The sequence below is a fragment of the Crocodylus siamensis genome, chromosome 11 (assembly GCF_052110815.1).
Source record: "Crocodylus siamensis isolate JL-2025a chromosome 11, ASM5211081v1, whole genome shotgun sequence".
NCBI classification, from domain to species: Eukaryota; Metazoa; Chordata; order Crocodylia; family Crocodylidae; genus Crocodylus; species Crocodylus siamensis.
The window spans coordinates 10388002-10407239 of record NC_143405.1 but is presented as its reverse complement, the minus strand read 5'-3'; the positions used below and the strand labels follow the sequence as shown (position 1 = coordinate 10407239).

The 19238-nt window shown below is 55.7% G+C and overlaps 1 protein-coding gene and 1 non-coding gene across 3 annotated transcripts; one reads left to right on the top strand and one right to left on the bottom strand.

The window, feature by feature from the left end:
- Positions 1 to 2101: 2101 nt before the first annotated feature.
- On the bottom strand, positions 2102 to 17216 carry SLC27A4 (solute carrier family 27 member 4). Of its 2 annotated transcripts, none has more exons than XM_090022259.1 (13): positions 17121 to 17216; positions 14063 to 14229; positions 12906 to 13300; positions 11502 to 11660; positions 10863 to 10932; positions 10631 to 10722; positions 9897 to 10006; positions 9203 to 9412; positions 8613 to 8739; positions 7849 to 7986; positions 7056 to 7220; positions 5746 to 5892; positions 2102 to 4522 (listed from the first exon to the last, which is right to left on the bottom strand). In XM_090022259.1, the coding sequence occupies exons 2-13, from the start codon at positions 14221 to 14223 to the stop codon at positions 4365 to 4367; spliced, it is 1932 nt and encodes a 643-aa protein (XP_089878385.1). In that variant the 5' UTR covers positions 14224 to 14229; positions 17121 to 17216; the 3' UTR covers positions 2102 to 4364. The 2 variants fall into 2 exon arrangements, with proteins under 2 accessions (XP_089878385.1, XP_089878387.1); XM_090022261.1 differs by lacking the exon at positions 17121 to 17216 and adding an exon at positions 16848 to 17069.
- Positions 17217 to 17374: 158 nt separating this feature from the next.
- Positions 17375 to 17467, top strand: TRNAR-UCU (transfer RNA arginine (anticodon UCU)). Its single transcript has 2 exons — positions 17375 to 17411; positions 17432 to 17467. It is a non-coding gene; the product is annotated as a tRNA-Arg (tRNA).
- The last annotated feature ends 1771 nt before the right edge of the window (positions 17468 to 19238 follow it).

Genomic DNA, 19238 nt, shown 5'->3' with positions numbered 1-19238 from the left:
ACTCGCTTTATTGCGATATTCGCTTTATTGCGGTGGTCTGGAACCGAACCCGCAATATCTCCGAGGTATGCCTGTATTTCCCCACATCAAAATAAAAATGGTGACCTTTTAAAGAGGCTTTAGACCCTCTATGCATTTGAAGCATGGACAGGTTGAAACTGCCAGGGCAGACAGGGTAATATGTGGGCAGAACAGGCTGCACTCAATAGAGCATACTTCCCACTAGAGCCTGGAAGGAAACCCACAATTTCCAAGTCTCTCAGTTCATTTGTTAGAAGATACCTGTGACACCCACTGACAAAGCGTCCCCTTCCTACCTTGTGCTGGTCAACACACAGGGCAACCACCATCCACTGCTCTCAGTTACTCTTTTATCTCATGAGGCTGAACTGCATGTGGTAGATCGAAAGGCTCCAGCCCTGCTGGCAACCCAAACGGGTACCAGTTTGACACCACAAGCTGGAATTTCTGGGGTTATTTTAGCTTGCTCTCTTGAAAACCTGGGAAAGTGAACAACCCTGGTCTTCCTAACCCCTGCTCGTCCCTGAATCATCAAAGAACATTTTCAAAGTTGAAAAGTCAAGCACTCAAATTAAGATTGCTTAATACCCCTCTCCTTTTTATATGGCTGTCTGGGTCATTTTATATCTATTAATTGCATTAACTGATACATATCATTTATACTTTTCACCTGCATGAGCATCTTTTAAGAAGGGGGATTGCAAATTGCTTTACAAACATTGCACACTGCTTTACAACCATTTAAAAGGCCTCATCACACTAGAGAGTTTTTGTCCAGTCCATCTGACATAGAGCTGTAGTGCTGTAAGATCAACCACTTAATTGTCAGCAAAGCTTACAAATAGAAAGGAAGATCCCAGATTATCACGCCCTTATCTAGCCATCAGAGCAAGCTTCTCCCCTCACCTGATGTAGTCAGAGATCCTTAACCATAGCTGCTCCCAAGGTAGTCAGAAGTCAGCCAGGAGCTTCTTTCTCTCTTGCAAAAGAATAGGATGAAATCTTAACAATGGTGAACTGGGACTCAGCAATTGATTTCAAGTCCCCAGCCAGGGTCTGTTAAACAAGTAGCGCCATGGCATGCAATCATAAGATCCAGAAGCTAGTGAATTTGAAATCCTCCTTTATTGGACATGAAGATCCCACGTTTTTATTTCACGACAGGAATTACAGGCCATAAGGTTTGAAACGTCAAAAGAGAAGAAGTCATGTGATAATGATACAGCGTCCAAGGAGGATGCAAAGCAAGTTCTCACTCCTCCTCAACCCTTCCAAGAGCTGATAACAATATCCCTGTGCCCTGCCACCCCTTCAGTGCCACCACCCCAGCCCACCCCACCCTGTTCCTGAGTAGATGTTGAAATAAAGACAATCAGCAGAGGCAAAAACGAACATCTTGGACACTGGAAGGGCTTGTTCCAACACTTGCAAGAGAGGTGAAGGGGAAAGGTTGCAGAGAAACATTCAGTTGTGGCAGGACAAGGGGAGAGGGGTGGATTGCAGAGTGAGGGAGAAAGGGGGACCAGCACAGAGGACAGAAAGTCTCCTGGCAGCACATGAGGGAAAATGCTGTCCTGAAAGCAACTGTGATGGGCTGAGCTAGACTTTTGCTCTGAGGGGTGGTGTCTTGGCATGCAGGCATCCCAGTGCTAGAGCATATCTTGGAGAAGAAGGATGTGCGTAAGTGAGACAATGGATAGCAAGTTGTCGTCCTCAATAATTCCTTCCACCCCAGTTCAACTGCCAATGTCATCAGACCACGAGATGTTTGGACCACTAAGGATAAAATGGCCCTGGCCATGGGATGCAGAATGTAAGCCTCTCTCATCCCTCCCCAGTGACTGCAACCACCATTTGCTCTCCCTCTGGTGGGCAGACCTGCAGGACCTTCAGAGAGCCTTCAACTCTGCAGAGCATATCACTAGAATGACACCTCAGACTGGGATCTCTCACTTGTCCACATGTGTACCCCGTGGCTGATCCCAGAGGCCTCACACTACATCATCCACAACTAGATCTACTCTAACATGGAAGCAGCATGATGGGAGAATAAATAATGATTCTAGTTGGATCCTGTAAACTGCTTATTTTCCTTAAAGCCACGTTCTGCAAGCACCGAGGACTGACTGGATAGCCAGGTCATTACATGATTAAAAAGAAAAAGTGCATCTCTTTCTCTGATGTTAGGTAACCATCCACTTCCCTTGAACACCCACCTCAACCTCCATCACAGGAAGAAGTGATCAAACTACACAGGAATTTTACCAGTTTGTTACCATGTGCCAAAAACCCAAAGGAAACTCATAGTGTGGACACACTCAACAGGGATGGCTACAACATCCACAAACCCATTATATCCTTGCCCTATTTTGGGCACATTGCTCTCCTCTCCTCTGCCACTGAGGCTCCCACCTCTGGTAGCAAAAGACTTTAAGTCCCAAATCTAATGGAGATGGGGATTTCTTTTAGCTCACATCCCAGACCTGTTGCTTTGCAACAGAACATGCCTGGTTCTGAGCTTGGCCAAGGGAGGTCCCTGAAATCCTGGAGCTGTTCCAGGCTGAAGGTTTTTGTCCCCAGTGGATGCCTGGGGACCTAGCATGCGAGTGAGAACCCAGTTCCCCTCATTCACATACAGGCGCCATGTGTGTGAACAGGCACATGTTGAGGGATACACTGGAAAGCCTGGCCCTTCACATGGAGCCCGGTGGAAGAATAGTCTCCTCCACCCACTGGCCGTTTCTAATGAGGGATGGTGGGGAATGATAAAAATTATCTGCTCAGACTCAACTGCTTCTGCTTCCCTCAGCCAGGATTCAAGCCGGGCCCCCACCTGACCCCGATATAGCAGCAGGATTGACTAAGCAAGAACAAGCAACACCAGAGAAACCTCAAGACTCCCACGCTTGGACTCAGCTGTGGAGACAAGTTAGGCATGGACCTGTGGAAGTATACATAAGGCAGCAGATGTGCAGCTTGCCCTCCCAGACAGATAGAAATGTAAAACAAACAAACAAACAAAAAACACTTATCTGGCTAACATGTAAAATAATTTAAAAAAAACAAAAACCACCAAAAACATTTTCCCCTCTGGAGTCCTCCCCCCATACAACACCTATCACCCACCCGCAGAGTTCTCACAGAATCAGGCCCAGGTAACGGTGCTCCGTCGAGAGACAGACGCCGGGGTCTTAGGTGCTAAGCACTGGCTGCTGGGGGGGCTTGCAAATGCTCAGCACCTCAGAGAGAACATAAGCCAGGCTCTTAATTCCCTGGCTTTTATGAAACAAGGGAGCGAGGAACACAGTCAGGTTTACAGAATCCATCATGTCCAGTCAACAGCACTGAAGACTTCCCCAGGGGCAGCCAAAGGGGTGCAGTTTCACAAGACTGCTGTGCCCTCAGCTGGTCCCTTCAGGCAGTGACCACAGCCTCCTCTTCTGCCCTAACCTTTGGAAAAGGACTGGTCCCAAGTGCAAGGGCAGATCCCTCCCATGTGGTGGGAGGGGTATATGAGCACTAGGGCAGAGCTAGGATGGTCCTGACACCAGTGCATGAGCCCAGAATATGTATTTTTGTTTTTTTAGAAAAAAAACCCAATAAATTAAGATAAAATCAAAATATACATACACACATATTATATATATATATATATATGCACATGAGTGTGAAAGAAAGAAAAGTTCAACCCCTGGGAAGAGTGAGGCATGGCAGGGAAACCTGTCCCTCCCCTGGACCCCCAGACCGCTCTGCTCCCTCTCCCCTTCCTCAACTGTGGAGCTGCAGCAACCTGCAAAGGGGGTCATGTTTTTGGTCCCCACCCAGCTGAGTGGTTCAGTGCCAGGGGCCAGGCTCCCATAGGCTGGATGCTTTGGGAAAGGGCAAGCACAGCATCACCCCCAGGAGACCCCCATGAGGAATCGCTGTCACCAGCCCTTTTGGGACTTAGCAGCATCCACAGAACGGGGAGAGAAAGAAAGCAAGGAAAAAAAACCTGGAATCAGAGTCCCATGGGCAGCGGGTGCCCTCCCTCTTCCTCCATGGTGGCTCCCACAGCCCCCATGGCACATGCACTGGCTGGCCATAGGTGAACTGAAGACCCCATGCGCACATCCCCAGGGGGCTACTGTTGTACAGAATAGAAAATAAAGCCATAATGATTCTATGCTTTGGTATGTCACCTTTCCCCCTCTCCAGTCCCCTGAACCTTTACCTTTAAAACTCATAAAACAAAAGCCCTAGCATGCCCTTCATTATAATCCTTTAACCCTTTCTTTCCTATTGCCCACTCCATCCCATTGCAGCAGAGGGACAGGGGGAGGTGGCCAACAGAATCTCACTAGTTACAGCTTCTGTTGTCCTGACTGGATTCTTGTGAAGGCCTCCTGGTCCAAAGGGAGGTACCGGCCTTGCCTAGAGTCCAGGAAGTACAGTCTGTCCTTCACCACCGTGGGGTCAAAACCCTCCTTGCGCAGAGTCGTCTTCTGAAACTTGTAGGTGCCTGGGTGGAAGCAGCAAGGGTGAAAGTCAGAGGTAGCAGGGAACCATTCATTCCACGGCTGCAGTTCACAGGTACGCGCCCCTGCCTTCCTACTCCCACCCTTTGTAAGATCCTGCTTCACCAAGACTGAAGTGGGGATTGCAGACACTACTATTGCTAGGGGGGATCCTTCTCCACACCATGGGGAAGGTTGTCAGGAGCTAGGACCAAATCTGGGATCTTAGTACGTTACAGCATGAGTCTATTGCCTGACGTAGAAGACTCCTCCCATAAACCGATGCTGTGAAAGGCTCTTCAGCCTCTTATGTGAGGGCCAGCCTCCCCAGCAAAGGTCAGTGCTATCCTGACCTGGGACTGGGCTGTATTAGCACAGTTCTTCTGACCACCGCTAACAGGATCACATGTTGGGGAGTTGGGCTACTGGGACTGTGCCATAGATCAGACTTGCTGGGAAGCTCAGAACGTGATTCTCAAGACAGCAGAGCCCATTCCTACAGCTCCAGCCTAATTCTGCTGACAGCCATCTTGAGCACATAGCTGTTCAGCCAGGATGCATAGGATACTCTGATTCTCTGCCATCCTGCAAGCTCCACCACAGCTAGTGTGCAGGCACGTGGATTAAATGAAGAAAAGCATCCAAAAACCATATTTGGCTGAAAAACCAAGCAGATCAGTAAAGTTCCACTGCAACTTTCAATGGCGAATCTCCAAGCATTAATGAATTACATCTCACAAGTCCATGTGGGGAGGGCCAGAATATCCTAAGTTCATACATGGGGAAGCTATAGACTGGAAAGTGCAAATACCTCAGCTAACTCACACAGTGAATTGGTACCAGGAGCAGATCCCAGGAGTCCTGACTTCCTGGGCTTCTTCTCTAATCATAGGAAAGTAGGGCTGGAAAGGACCTCAAAAGGTCATCTAGACCAGACCCCTGCTCAAGGCAGGATCATCCCTGACTAAACCACCCCTGCTAAGCGTCTGTCTAAATTTCTGATGTAAGCATCTGATGAATAAGGCTGAGTAAGAAAGGTTAAAGGTTTTATCAGCAGATCTCCAGGCACTTTACCTAAGAGGTCACTATCGTTCTCCTCCTCTTACTGGAAGGGGAAACTCCCCAGACACCCTCGGAGAACCCAGGGCATCACTCCCACCCCATCTCCCTCCACATTGCGAAAAGGATAGATGAAGCTGCCCTGACACACGTGCCAGGGAGGGCTCACTTGTCTTGTGGACTTCTGGCAGGAACCGCAGGAAAACAGGTTGTGCGTACAAGGGCAGGGCCCTCTTGAGCTCAATGATGAAGCTCTCCAGGTTGCAGGAATTCTCAGGGTCAGCAATGGCCGCCATGCCCGCCTTCCCCTCCATGCCTGGAACATAGCAGAGGAGGTGATGTAAGGGGCAGGAGGGGTCTGGTGCAATATCACCCCACCCATTTGGGCCAGCTAAGAACTTCAGCTGGTCGAGGATGCAACTGCCTGAATAGGTGAGGCCAGCAGCCTAAGGATGGACACAACAAACAAGGGATCTCCCCCACATATTCCAGAAGGTGCTGGAGGAGTGCTAGGCCTTCTGTAGCAGGTTCAGAAGTCCAGGCAATGCACACAGCTCCACCAGTCACCTTAACTATATCCATGACAGACACCACTAGGGCTTCCCCCACACCCCAACGCATCCACTGCAGTCTGCCAAAGGTACTTCCATGGCACCACCCCGTCATTAGCTCATCTTCAGAATAGGGCACACCTGCAGGGAGGGCCCAGTCTCTCACTCCTCTACCACTGGCTATGCGTCTGCTGAGGCTGAATGCCAGAGCCCCACAGGGCAAGGGGTGCCAGTGACACCCAGTGGTCATCTCCTGCCCCTAGAGATGCTTCTCACCCAGTTCAAGCCCCTCCTGTCCACTTACACCTACGTCAGGTGGAGCTTAAGCAGATGAAAGAGACAGCATCACAGCCACCCACTGGCAGGAAACCAGGTCCAGAACATGGGCTGACATCGACACTCTCTCTCACCTAAGCTATTTCACATACATACCTCTTGTCTGGGATTTCTGACTCTCCCACCACAGCCTCTTCTCTCTGTGAACACTGGTGCTGCGAGCACACCCTCCAGACCCATGCCCCACATCTATCCACAGAAACTTAGTTAGCAGCTTCCCCCTCAAAGTCCTGCCCAGTGCACGTCAGACCAGAAGTGGAAGAACCCGCTAGTGGTAAGAAGGCAATGCTCCACAGCCCACTTGGTTCTTGGCTTCTCTGCTGAGAAGAGTAAGAAGTGTCAGCTGGGACAGGGGCTTGAGCGATGGGGAGCCACCAAATTTACCACCATACACAGAATCATAGAGAGCTGCCTTGTGCAGGCCCATGGGCAGCTCTGCTACTCTGGGTCCTGTTCACCCCTATACCATGTGAAAGGATCAGCAGGCTGCGGCCTGCAGCAGGGACCTGCCAAAGGGGTAAAGAGCTATTGCCGCAGCATGAAGGACAGAGGCAGGCTGGCAAGAGCAGAGCTGCCCTCTCATCCCAGTTACCTGGCACCTCCACTCCGTAGACAACAACATCAGTCAGGTTGAGGATGCGGCTCAGTGCCCCCTCCACCTCTGTTGTGGAGACATTCTCACCCTTCCAGCGGAAGGTGTCCCCAGTGCGGTCTCGGAAGTACATGTACCCATACATGTCCATCACCAGCACATCTCCTGGGGAAGCAGAGCAACAAAGGGCAGCAGGAGTTAAAGAGCCTCTGGCACTAGCTCCAGCACTGCCAGGATACAGCTGGTGTGATGCTTTGCTTTTCTAGACTATCCTCTCCCCAGGGATCCCAACACACACCACATGCATCAACTGCAACACCCCTTGTTGGCAGCAGGTCACCACCATCCTTGCCATGCCAGCAATGAGGGAAGGGCTATGGCACAAAGAGGGGACACTGATAGTGGCAAAGCTGCAACCAGAACTAGTCCAGAGCCAACTGGCTCTCTGCTGCCCTGTGCAACCCAGAGAAAGCTGGGTCCAGCAGGTAATGCAACATCCTGGGTTTAACTATGTAGCAGGACTCTCCCACCAGGTTTGCTTCGTGGCCTGGAACCCATCATCTCCCCCTTTTGTGCCTGATATTTCCGTGGGGATAAGGATCCCGGCCTGCTCCATGGCTCACATTGTTCGCATCAGCCTGAAGGGGAGGCTCAGCATCACTAGGCTGGGTGGGCAAAGCTGATAAAGCAATCACCACTGGTAGTCAGGGAATCGGCCAGTGGGGGCCACATGCTACCTCACCAGCTCTTGCCGCCACGAGGGGCTGCAGGACAGGTTGGGTGCTCCTCTCACCTGTGAGATAGGCAGAATCACCCTTGGAGAATACATTCTGGGTGATCTTCTTGCTGGTGGCTGCCTGGTTTAGGTACCCATCAAAGTGCTGCAGCGGGTTGCTCCTAACAATGCAGCCCACCAACTGCCCTGGCTCCCCTGCCGGTGGGGTGAGAGAGATGGAAAATGTGGTCAGTCATGGCCAGGACACTGCCTTAAACACAGCAGCACACAGAGCTGAGAGCACCTGTTAGGCACAGAGCCAGCATCCACACAAGCTGGGGCATGGGTGGGAGGGAGGAAATACCTTTGCAAGGATGGGGTCTCTAGCATGCTAGTCTCTCAGTGCTAAGGAGCTGAACTGACAGCCCTGGACACTGGCTCCCCCTCACAATGGGCTCAGTAAGCTTCCCCCACATCGTGCTCCCAACAGGGCTCATATTTGTTCTGGAGGGATGTGCAAAGGTTGAAGGGAGCGCCATCTGCCTGGGCCATGAAGTACCTGGCCTTGCTGACACAGCTGGCAGAGTCCCAGTAAAGACTGTAGGAACATGGATAACTGGGGCCTGGGCTGAGAACTACTGAACTCATTTCATGCAGGGCACTGGGCTGTGGATTTGTGCTAGATTCTGGTCTGCTGAACTGAAGGCTGAAAGGAGACAAACTCAGTCACCCATCTAAACAGAGACTCCTGTGCTGCTGTCCTCTGGGCAGGGGTGCACAGGTCAGGGCAGAGGGATGTACAAGCAGGGGTTGGCTCCCCAGGTACCCCTCCATGCCCTCACCTGTTTTACAGCGGATGCAGAGTCCATCTGGGCCACGGATCAGCTCCATGGTGTCCTCGTCCACCCTCACCAAACCGATGGGATAAATACCAGGAAATATCATGCTGTTGAAGCCACAGGAACCAACCTGAAAGAAAAGCACCTCTGAGATGCAGCTCAATTGCAGCCAGCAAACCTCTCTGCCCAGACTTGTTTCTTACCCAGAGCAGCAATCTCCTCCCCCAGAGATGGATCCTGCCTTGGTCTCCAGAAATGCTGGAGGTGTACTGCTCCACCGACCAGAGAGAACCTGCCCCAGGTCTCTCTGGATTCCCTGCAAACATTGGGCTGGAGGGCCCACAGGGCTAAAGACCCAGCCATTGTTCCATCCCTCTCCCTGGGATCAGAGGATGATTCTGACACCAGCTCTCAAGTCTGCTCTCAGCCACCCATCCTGGCTTGGCCTGCCAGAGCAGCTCTTGGAGCAGGGATCATGGAGTTTCCACCAGTGACATGAAGGCCATGTGTCTGAATAAGACCTCCTAACTGTCCTTGGCAACCAAGAGGAGAGGGGGAGCGCCCAGCAGGGCCAGGCAGGAGCAGGGGCTCACGTTATTGTCGAAGTTGCCCAGACTGCAGTTGCACTCGGTGGCACCGTAAAACTCAGCAACCTGGGGGATCCCAAACCGATCCATGAACTCGCTCCAGATGGATGCACGGAGACCATTCCCCAGTGCCATGCGCACACGGTGCTGCCGCTCTGCCTCCTGGTATGGCTGGTTCAAGAGATAGCGGCAGATTTCCCCGATGTACTGCACAATCTGTGGGAGGGATGGGAGGTGTGACCTGCTGTACCCTTCCACTCTCCTGTCTGCTCAGGGCCCCAGGCCAGTGCCCACCCTCCCATACACTAAGGCACAGACTGGCAGCTACAGCCCCATTCTGTAAGTGGGTAGTTGAAAGCACAGTCCAGGGAAGAGACTTGACTAAAGTCACTCTGCAAGTCAGTGGTAGAGCCAAGAATGGGACCTAGATGTCCTGTTGGCCAACTCATGTTTAGTTCCTGCCTCTGGCTCCCATGCAAAAAACCAATGGCCTTGGTGTTCCCCACGTCACTCACTACAGATAGTGCTTAGCCTGGACTAACTGCTCTCCCTCCTCAATGGATCCTAGAGCACTGGCTGCACCAAGCTCCCACTTCCCACCTGGGAGAAACAAAGACTCTGCTTGCAAGGACATCCGAGGCCCCAACCTTCACCAGCCCAAGGATCCTGGACCAGTCCTCCAGACCCCCCACTGCCTCACCGTACAGTTGTACTTCACACAATCATCCCAGAAGTGCGAGGCTGAGAACTTCTTGCGGATCACCACAGTCATGCCATGCAGCAGGCACTGGCCTATCCCGACAATGTTTCCTGGTAGAGATGGAGCCAGAGAGATTTGCCATCTCATGGGAGACAGCAACTGATACCAACTGCAACCCAGCTGGAGGGGGGAGGGGTGGGGAATTTCTCATCTTTAATCCCCTTGTTCAAAACAGCATTTCACCTATGGCACCATCACCTGTGGTACTCAGAGCCCCTCCCTCCCAGTGTTAATGCTTTGGTGTGGGATAGCAGCAGCCATCCAGAGGCCTCAGAGTGTCCCACAGAGGCAGGCTGTCCTGAGAGTACCCCACAGAGACTGGCCCTCTCCTACAGTCATAGAAGGAGCTAGCAGAACTGAGTCCATGCTAGCAGTGTCCTGGCCTAGCTCCTAGTGCTGAACAGAGAAACAGCCTTGGTGTCACTTCCCAGTCCTGCAGCATGATACCCAGGGGCCTCGTGAAATCTTTTACGTATATTTGATGGGCAACAGGGACATTGACAGGCCTGATCCTCCTCAGCATACACTGGAGGAAGCAGGGGCAGCTTACAACAGCCATGGCTGCAGCAGGGAATGATGTCTCAAGCAAGGGGATGATGTTTTGGTCAAAGGGACGGGCTCTGGAACAGGGGGAGGCATGAGCAGAAGCTCCAGGCATGAAGCCAGGTCTTTACCTGCTGCGTGGTAAAGTGGAAGGCAGTCATACATCACGTCATCTGGCCTCATGCGGAATCCATAGTAAACCAGGCTCGACATGCGAAAGTACCTGGGCAGGGGAGGAAGGGCCGTGTCAGCAGCCAGGCCAGAGGGACAGCCCAGAGGCTCTGCACTCACAGGCAACTAGTACTATATCCCACCCCACCGAGCCTACTTGTCTCTGAGCCCTGCATCCACTCCCCACCTTACCTGCAATGCACCACGATAGCAGCCTTGGGCAAGCCCGTTGTGCCAGAGGTATAGATGTAGAAGAGTTTATCTGGTGGGCAGAGAGAGGAGCCAGTGATACATCCCCAGGTGCTAGGCACTCTGTTTACCAAGGGGCTGGGACCGCAGTCTGATGGGACAAGCCAGGCCCATGAGCACCTGCATGCTCTTCGCTTGGTACTTTTACACTTCCTGGCAACTAGCATCACAGCACCACATTTAAAACCATCATCCACATTTGCACAGCAGCAGTCGCCCACGGCATTCTTACTCAAGCTAAGCAGGTTCAGGCCTGCACTGTGCTTGCAGGAGAGTGCCAAGAAAACAGTCCCAGGTGCCGGTTCAGCTGGCTAGTGTGTCCCAGAGCATGGCCAGGCTGACACCACAGCAAGCTCATGCTAAACACTATGCCATGCCTTGGGGCAGCAGATGGGTACATGACATTCACAGCAGCTCTTCCCTCCTTATGACAACTGGATCAGATTTGCCTCAGATGAACCAGCATCATGTACCAGTGTCCTGGGATTTTCTGCTACCTCTGCAGGAGAGGACAGACTACGGAAACAGAACAAGGAGCTTCCCAAAGGCTCGATAACCCACTGCCTGCTGTGTAACACGTACCGAGGAAGCCCTTCTCCGAGGGGTTTGGCTGGTGCCGTGGCGCTGCCTGGAGGAGGGGGTCCAGGTGTTCTGTTCCTAGGGGAGCGGATTCTTGGTGCCACTCCCCAGAGCAGAAGAGGCGCACAGATTTCTTCATGGAGGGCTGCACTTCCCGCATGGCTAGAGAGGAAGCAGAGAGCAGGTCAAGGAAAGAACCGTCATGCTGACATTCCTGGGGAGAGGGTCAGAAAGGGCTCGCAGCACTAATGTTTCATACACATCCAAACTCACTCTTCTCTCCAGGCTCAACCTGTTTTCCACCCACCTAAGAGAACACCTGGCTCAGAGACTAGTTAGTATTCCCAAGAAGGCTGCACACAGGGTGGGTCTTTAGCAGCAATGCTGGCCCTATGCTCCACAGAGCTCTCATGCCATGAAACAGTTTCAGCCCAGCACAAGAGTATCACTCAGGGCAAGCCTGGCCGGGCTCTGCTGGCCCCAGCCCAGGGCTCTTCAGACTCCATAACCTTTGGACACCACATATACATCAGAAGACCCCACTTCCTGCTTCCTTACTGTCTTGCCCTGCTGCCTCTCAGGTGTAAAAACGGATGTTTGCTGACACTGAGCTGGGAGCTGTGGGACAAACGCACAAAAGCTGGAACTGGACAGCAGAGATCTTGGCCACAGGGGTCCAGACAAGGAAGGTGGAATTTGCTCCTATGAAGGAGTCCCCCTCAGAAGCAGGAAGGCAGCAGCCAGCTGGCACTGTCACGTGGACAGGAACTTGCTTTCTGTTGGTCTCCTGTCTGACTCCCCTCTGTGCCCATGCACTCTGGCTGGGTGGGGAAGTGGCACCACTGGCAGAGAGATGTTCACAGGGAGAACTCAGGCTTACCTGGGCCTCTGCTTGTTATCCTTAGCACTGATGCAGCAGCAGAGCAAGCCCCAGACAGCATTTCCAGCCCTGCCCAGCTCTCCTCCCCACAGACCAGGTATCAGGACGAGAATCATGCCCCACTGCACACTCAGAGTTTGGCAGCCAGTGGAGACCAGCACCAGTGACAGCTTAGGGGATGTGGACACCTGCTGGTTGGGGACTGGTTGGAGACCCACCAGAAGTGGCCAGACAGCCACCAAGCAGTAGCGAACTCTCAGGCCCTGCTTTACACTGACATCGTCCCATTTCAGTGTGGAATCAGACCCTCGGGCACAACTGTCCAGGGCTGGATTTGAACGCAGCCTTGAAAAAGATCTTCACTGTTTCCCTACTTGCCACTTTACAGCAGCTTGGTGTCCCACAGCAGGAGAGATTGCTGTGGCAGCTCTTCCCTGGGGGTCTGTGGTGGGTGTGGGGAAGTAATGGAGAGCTGGAAGAACCTGTGACCTACCCACCTGGGATCCCCCCCACACGACGCTCCTCACCTTCCATCATCTCTGCTCCAAACATCACAGCCTTGGAGTGGGAGATGGTGATGCAGTGCAGCAGGGCTTCCTGGCGCAGGTGGGAGTTGATGAGCGCCGTCTCCACCCCAAGCTTGGCCATCCCTAGCCAGAGACCAACGTACTGGTTGCGGGACTCCATAAACAAAGCCACTACATCGCCAGAGCGGAAGCCCTGCTCATGCAGGTAGTTAGCCACGCGGTTGGAGTACTCGTCCAGCTGCCGGAAGGTCCAGCTCTCGCCTGTCCCCTGGTAGATCAGTGCAGTCTTCTCTGGGTGCCTGCGGACCGTCTCCTGGAAGATCTTGGGGATGGTGCTCTTCTCCCTCACGTGCCACCACACCTTCCACTTCACCCTCAGCAGGACCAGCCCCGTGCTGCCGACACACCACACACAGGGATTCTCTCCAGTGACCAGCCCCGGAGGCCACCTCACACATTGCCCCCCCTTGGCCTTTGGGCATGAGGGACACTTCATGGCACGGAGGAAGCAGTGCCCTCACAGCATGTCTGAGGGTGGGAGGATTTGCCCAGGGCACTGAGACAACCTGCCCAAGAGGCCTGGAAGCTGGGGCAAGGTTAGGACACAGCTCCCCTCCCTGCAGCAGCCTGGAGTGCTGCCACAAGGAGTGCTCCTTGGCCCAAGTGAGCAGCTCTGCCATCTCAGGCCACTTAACACTCCACAATAAGCCCAGGGGCCCCTGTCCCTCCCTACGCCCCTCACCTGCCCCCAAGCTGGCTCATCTCCAAGCCTGTCACATTTCCTGAGCTCTCCCGGCACCAGTCATAGCACCAAGTCCAGGGGACAAACTGCATGCCATGCTAGTGTTTTGCAGGCTAGGCTGGAGTCCAAGGTCAAAGCCAGCTGCTAGACCTCAGCAGAAACACTATCTCCCTCTGGGAGCCTCTGCCAGAGATTGCAGAGTCCAAAAGAGTGACTCTTTCCCCAGCTTTACAGGGACAACCCTTGTCCTCAGCTGAGCTGCCTGATGGTAACCTCAGCTGGGGCTGAGCCTTCAACCAGAGCCTGGCAGGAGGGCACAGCCAGCTCTGCACAGCTTAGCCCCACAGGTTGCAACCCCAACCTGAGCTGCCCCTCCATAGGCTGTGCTGCCTGCCAATGTCCCCAGGACACTTACGTGACATCTCTCCTTATCGTCTTGGTGAATATGATGGGAAATTTCCACCCATGGGAGCTCAACAGGAGAATGAAGAGGACAGTGAACACCAGCACCCAGGAGAGCTCCAGGACCCTGCTGAAGAGCAGGAACAGCCCAGTGATGGCAGCCAAACGCATCATGGTGACCTGGCAGGGACAAAGCAGAAGAGCCAGGTATCAGTGGCCTTCTCCTGACAGATCCTACAGGATGAGTGATAGTGGGTGCCCCACAGTGAACCCGCCTTGCCAAGGCTCAAGACGGGCTCTGGGGAGAGCGACACAATCCACCTTTTGCTTCAGTCACCCTGGCAAACAGCACAGCAGCAAAGACCAGCAGGATTCAGCCTCTGCATGGCACCCAGGGGGCTCCCCAGTGACCTGGCAATTGCTGGCTGCTGTCCACTGTGTCTGCACAACCTCCTCACTCCCCTGAGTTTGTCACCAGACAGGGACAGGGTGCGCCTCCTGACAAGATGCTCTCAGCAGCCTTGGACAAGTCATCCACCCATCTGCCTCAATTTCCCCACTGGGCAAATGGGGAGAACAGGTAGAGGACCACTGCATGGATTAAGCAGACGATGCCTGGAGAGCCCCAGATCAATTCAACAATCACCTTTACCCAACCATGCAAGTCAGCGCCCCTCTTCACACCACAGCTCCTGACACCCCTTTAACTCAGAGACTGTGTGAGCATGGAGGGGAACTGTGTGTGCCACGACTGTGGCAATGGAGGGGGTTGAGGGGGGCGGGGGGGACTTGGGCTCTTCTGACCCCAGCGCTAGCTCCATGTGCTTGCCTTAACTTTAAGTTTTGCGGAAACCAGGAACAAGGGCAGGAAACAAACCCTTTGAACTGTGTAAATATTTGTGTGGTTGAGGCAGCCCAGCACCTTCCCGGCACAGCCCTGCAAGGGGACACAGCCAGTGCAATCCTAGGAAGCAAAGCAGGGGTGGGGTCCCCCCAAGATCCCCATCACCCCTGAGAGTGGGAAAGGGGCTGGAGGCTGCTGGGAGAGTGCTAGGCACTGCCCACTGGGGCCAGCAGAGCAGGGATCAGCAGCGTGATCCCCTAGAGACGCAGCACAGAGCTCAGGTCAGTCTCAAGCACAGGTCCAGTCACAGCCCACCCCACTCTCCCCAGCTGAGCCATGCAGGGGCAAGGGGGCGAGCCGCATGCACATCCCCCTGCCCCAGCGTGAGACAGGGAGGCAGCTCCTAGGGATGGCTGGCCCTTGGGCAGGCACTTGGCAAAGGATCTTTCCACATAGCAGCCTCAGGTGCAGAGGCCAAGGCAGCCCCCAGCCCCCCTCCCCACACAGGCAGCCAGCAAAAGGAAGGAAATCAGCAGGCGTTTCCCTTCCCTTCCCGGGAATGAATGCAACATCCGGCACCTTGGCCCCTAGCAATCGGGGGATCAGGGGACCCTGGACAGCACCAGGCTGCTGCTGCTGCTGCTGCAGGGCGAAGCCTGAGGGGGCTTTCTAGGCTCCAGGACATGCCCATCTTTGCCAGGGGCCCTTGGGGCCAGAGCACATTGGTTCTCATGCAGCAAGAACTGCAGGCCAGAGATACAGCGCTTGCTGCACGCAGGCTCAAACCCTGGGGCCCAGCCATGGCACGCTCCCTGATGGACGCGGCAGATGCCAGGAACCTTGTACAGAGCCAGCCAGCCTTGTGCCTTGGCTGAAGCTCCCTCCTCACTCCACTGAGGGCATGCCCGCTCTCCAGGCCCCACTCACCCTCCATCCGGTCCCGCTGTTGGGTTGGCCTACGGCTCCGGCACCCCTGGCCGTGCGCCTCTGGGGCGCCAGACCAACAGCAGGGGAAGGACCAGGACTGCTGGGTTCACATCCAGCTCTTCCACTGACTTGCTGCAAGACACCCACTCCATGCCTTAGTTTCCCTATCACCACACTGCAGATACAGCCCGACCTGCAGCAGAATTTAGCCTTGAACTGCCACAGCACCAAGGGGCTGCAGTCAGGACCAGGGTCCTTTTGTGCCAGGTGCTGTACAGAATCACTTGAAGCGGGCAGGGATTACAGCATGCCTACATGCCCCCCCAGCCAGGCCCCTGGGAGCTGAGGCCTTCAGCATCCCATCTGCTCCTGGACCCAGGAGGGGGGAAGGGACAGAGGATCACCAGCAGGATGGGGGCTATAGCGCTGAGCCTGAGTCAAGAACCCCCTGGAGCACCACGGCCTCCTGGCAGCCCTACCCACACAAAAGGCACGAGGGCCACAACAGACTGAGAGCACGGCCCTGCGCCCCACAGGGCAGAGTCCAGCCACGGGAGGTGTTGCACCCAGCAGGGCTCTCCCTCCTGCTTGCTCTGCATTAGGAATTCAGATCTTGTCCAGCTGCATCAGCACAAGGGAAGCAAGGCCCACAGCTCGGCTGGGAGGCTGCCCCGCCGGCAGGAGCTGCAATGGAGACTCAGGCTCTGGTTTTAGTGCACCTGAGGCCTGCGCTGACTGCAGAGGTGCCAGGAGCTGCCTGGGGCCTGGCGCTGTGTGCCATTTGCCTCACTGAACAGCCCCTGGAGGCCAGACGCTGATGAGCGACCTCCTCCCCAGCCCAAAACAGCCCCCAGAGCCCAGGCGCCGAAGGCCCGGCGGCCTGCACCGGCCAGGAGCTAGCGCAGCAGGCCCCGCTCCCGCCTGCACCACGCGCCCCGCTCGCCCTGCGCTGCCGGGCGGGAGCGCCGGGCAGGATTACCCGGGGCATCCGGCAGCTGCCTCGGCCTCCCCGCTCCTGCTGCCTGACCTTGAGAGGGGGAGGCTGGGCAGGGCTGCTGTCCTCCTCCGCGGTGCTGCCCGGCCGGGCGGGCTGCAAGTGCCACCGGGCCCCGTCGCCTCCCGCCTCCCGGCCGCCTCTTCCCGGCGGCCGCCTCCTCCCGCGGGCCCGGCGCGGCGCCCAGGACGCACGTGCGCGGCGCTCGCCCCACGCCCCGGCCCGGCCCGCGGGGGCAGGCGCGGCGCTGCCGGGGCACGGAGCCGGCGGGCCGGAGCATCCCCGCCGCAAGGTCGGGCCGCTTACCTCGGCGCCCCGCTCGCACCTGCGCCGCTCGCGGAGGGGCCGGGCCGGGCCGGGCCGGGCAGAGCCGGGCCGGCGGGGGCGGGTCCTGCCGCAGCGGCGCGGGCGGGGCCGGGAGCCGCGCCCCCCCCCCCCGGTCCGCCGCCCCGCCCCGCCCCGCCCCGCCTCCCCCCGCCGCGCCGCGCCGCGCCGGGCCGGGCCCGGGTGCGGGGCCGCAGCAGCAAGAGGAGGCGGCGGCGCGGCGCGGTCCCCGCGGCGGCTCTGTGGCGCAATGGATAGCGCATTGGACTTCTAGCGCGGCGGCGGCGGGCGGCATTCAAAGGTTGTGGGTTCGAGTCCCACCAGAGTCGCGTTTTGGGCCCCGCCACGCTGCCCCTTTTGCGGGGAGCCGGGGCTCGGGGCCGAGGACGTGGGGTGCACGCGCGCGTGGACACATCCACCTCCGTACAAATACGTGTATGCACGTAACCGCATTCATGTCCACCGAGCTCTTCCCTCCCTTTCAGTTTGCTTGCAGGTCCCCTCCGAGCTCCGGCCCCTGCAGACACCCGGCAGGGGTCAGCCCGCCTGCGCTGGGGGAGCTGCCGGCCCCGACCCCACACCTGAGCGCCTGCAGGCGACCCTCAGTCAGGGCCTGCGTGAGATATAAGCCGCCTACGTGGGTGTGGGCAGCAGGTCGGGGGCAGCCTGCTCCCCCCGTGCCCCCCTCCTGAAGGAGGCCGGGGTCTGACAAAGCTCTTCTGGGCTGGGTTCGCTGGCTCTGGTTGTCACCAGACCTGGCCTGGCGACGAGGTGCCAAGGCTGCAGCTGGCCTGCACTAAAGGGCACGTTTCTGCCCTCCAGGTGTAGCCACAGCTCTGAGACAAGAAACCCATTTTGGCTTCATCACGATACAAAACCAGCCGGAGCGCCCAGCCGAGCCCCTAGCAGAGACGCGCTCTTTCCAGTCTATTTCTGAGCGTGCCAGGAAAGCAGCCGCTTCCAGCACACGTCCAAGCCAGCGTGGCGCGACAGAGCCGGGTGCATGACCTTACCCTGAGCCCAGCCGCGGCTCTGGGAGCGGAGACTCAGACGGCACGTGTTGAAGCCAGACTGAACCTACCCCAACTAGGAATCTGCCTGTCGCATGGCGGTGTGATGATGTCTCTGCTCCCCCCAGGGGCACAGGGAAGTGTCACTCACCCAGCTAATCTCTGTTCCATGCTTCAAAGCTACATAAAAGAGGCCAGGGCCTTTCGCAGCTAAGCCCCAATCCAAACTGACAGCAGCCCAGGTCAGGGCACTCTGTCACCTGGACTTGACACCAGCATCCCGCCAGCATTGAAGCACAGGCTTTCCCTCAAGAATGCAGGTGGCTCTGCTGACCTCAGCGGGGTTGTTCTGGGATGGGACTTCCCCCATGGCTCAGGCTGAGCACACGCACATGCTTCTGCCAGACCGGTGCCTCCTACCAGCCTTGGCCTAGCAGCTTTGACCAAGTGTTCGCTCACTCAGAGCGCACGTGGGAGCAGGGGGAGGCAGCCTCCTTCTCCAGGGCATTTTTCTTTGCCTTTACCCATGCACCGGGGTCTCCGAGGGTCTGTGTCAACCTCTCCCTCCAGTTCGTTCACTGTTTACTATTATTTAGTGTCTAGGACCCATCACGCTGGGCACTGGACAGCCTAGAATAAAACTCTGCCACTGTGGAAACGTTACTGTGCCCCAGGGGGAAAGCAGCAGTGGACAAGGTCTGCCACTCTAGCTGGCACTGGTGAGGCCTCACCGGGAGTACTGTGTTTAGTTTTGGACCCCACACTTCAAAGATGTGGATGGTCTGGAAAGAGTCCAATGCAGGGGAACAAAAAATAATCACAGGCCTGGGAGACAACACTGATGAGGAAAGGCTGAAAGAACTAGGGTTATTTAGCCTGGAGAAGACTATGGGGGAATTTGATAACTATTCAAATAGCTGCAGGTGATTATAGAGGGAATGGAAATGGACTTTTCTTCTGTGGCCATAGGGACTGGACTAGGAGCAATGGCCTCAAGCTACAGCAGTGGAAATTGGAGATTGGAAGGAACTTTCTGTCTACATGGGTGGTCAGGCACTGGAACAGGCTACCTAGAGAGCTGTGGAACCGC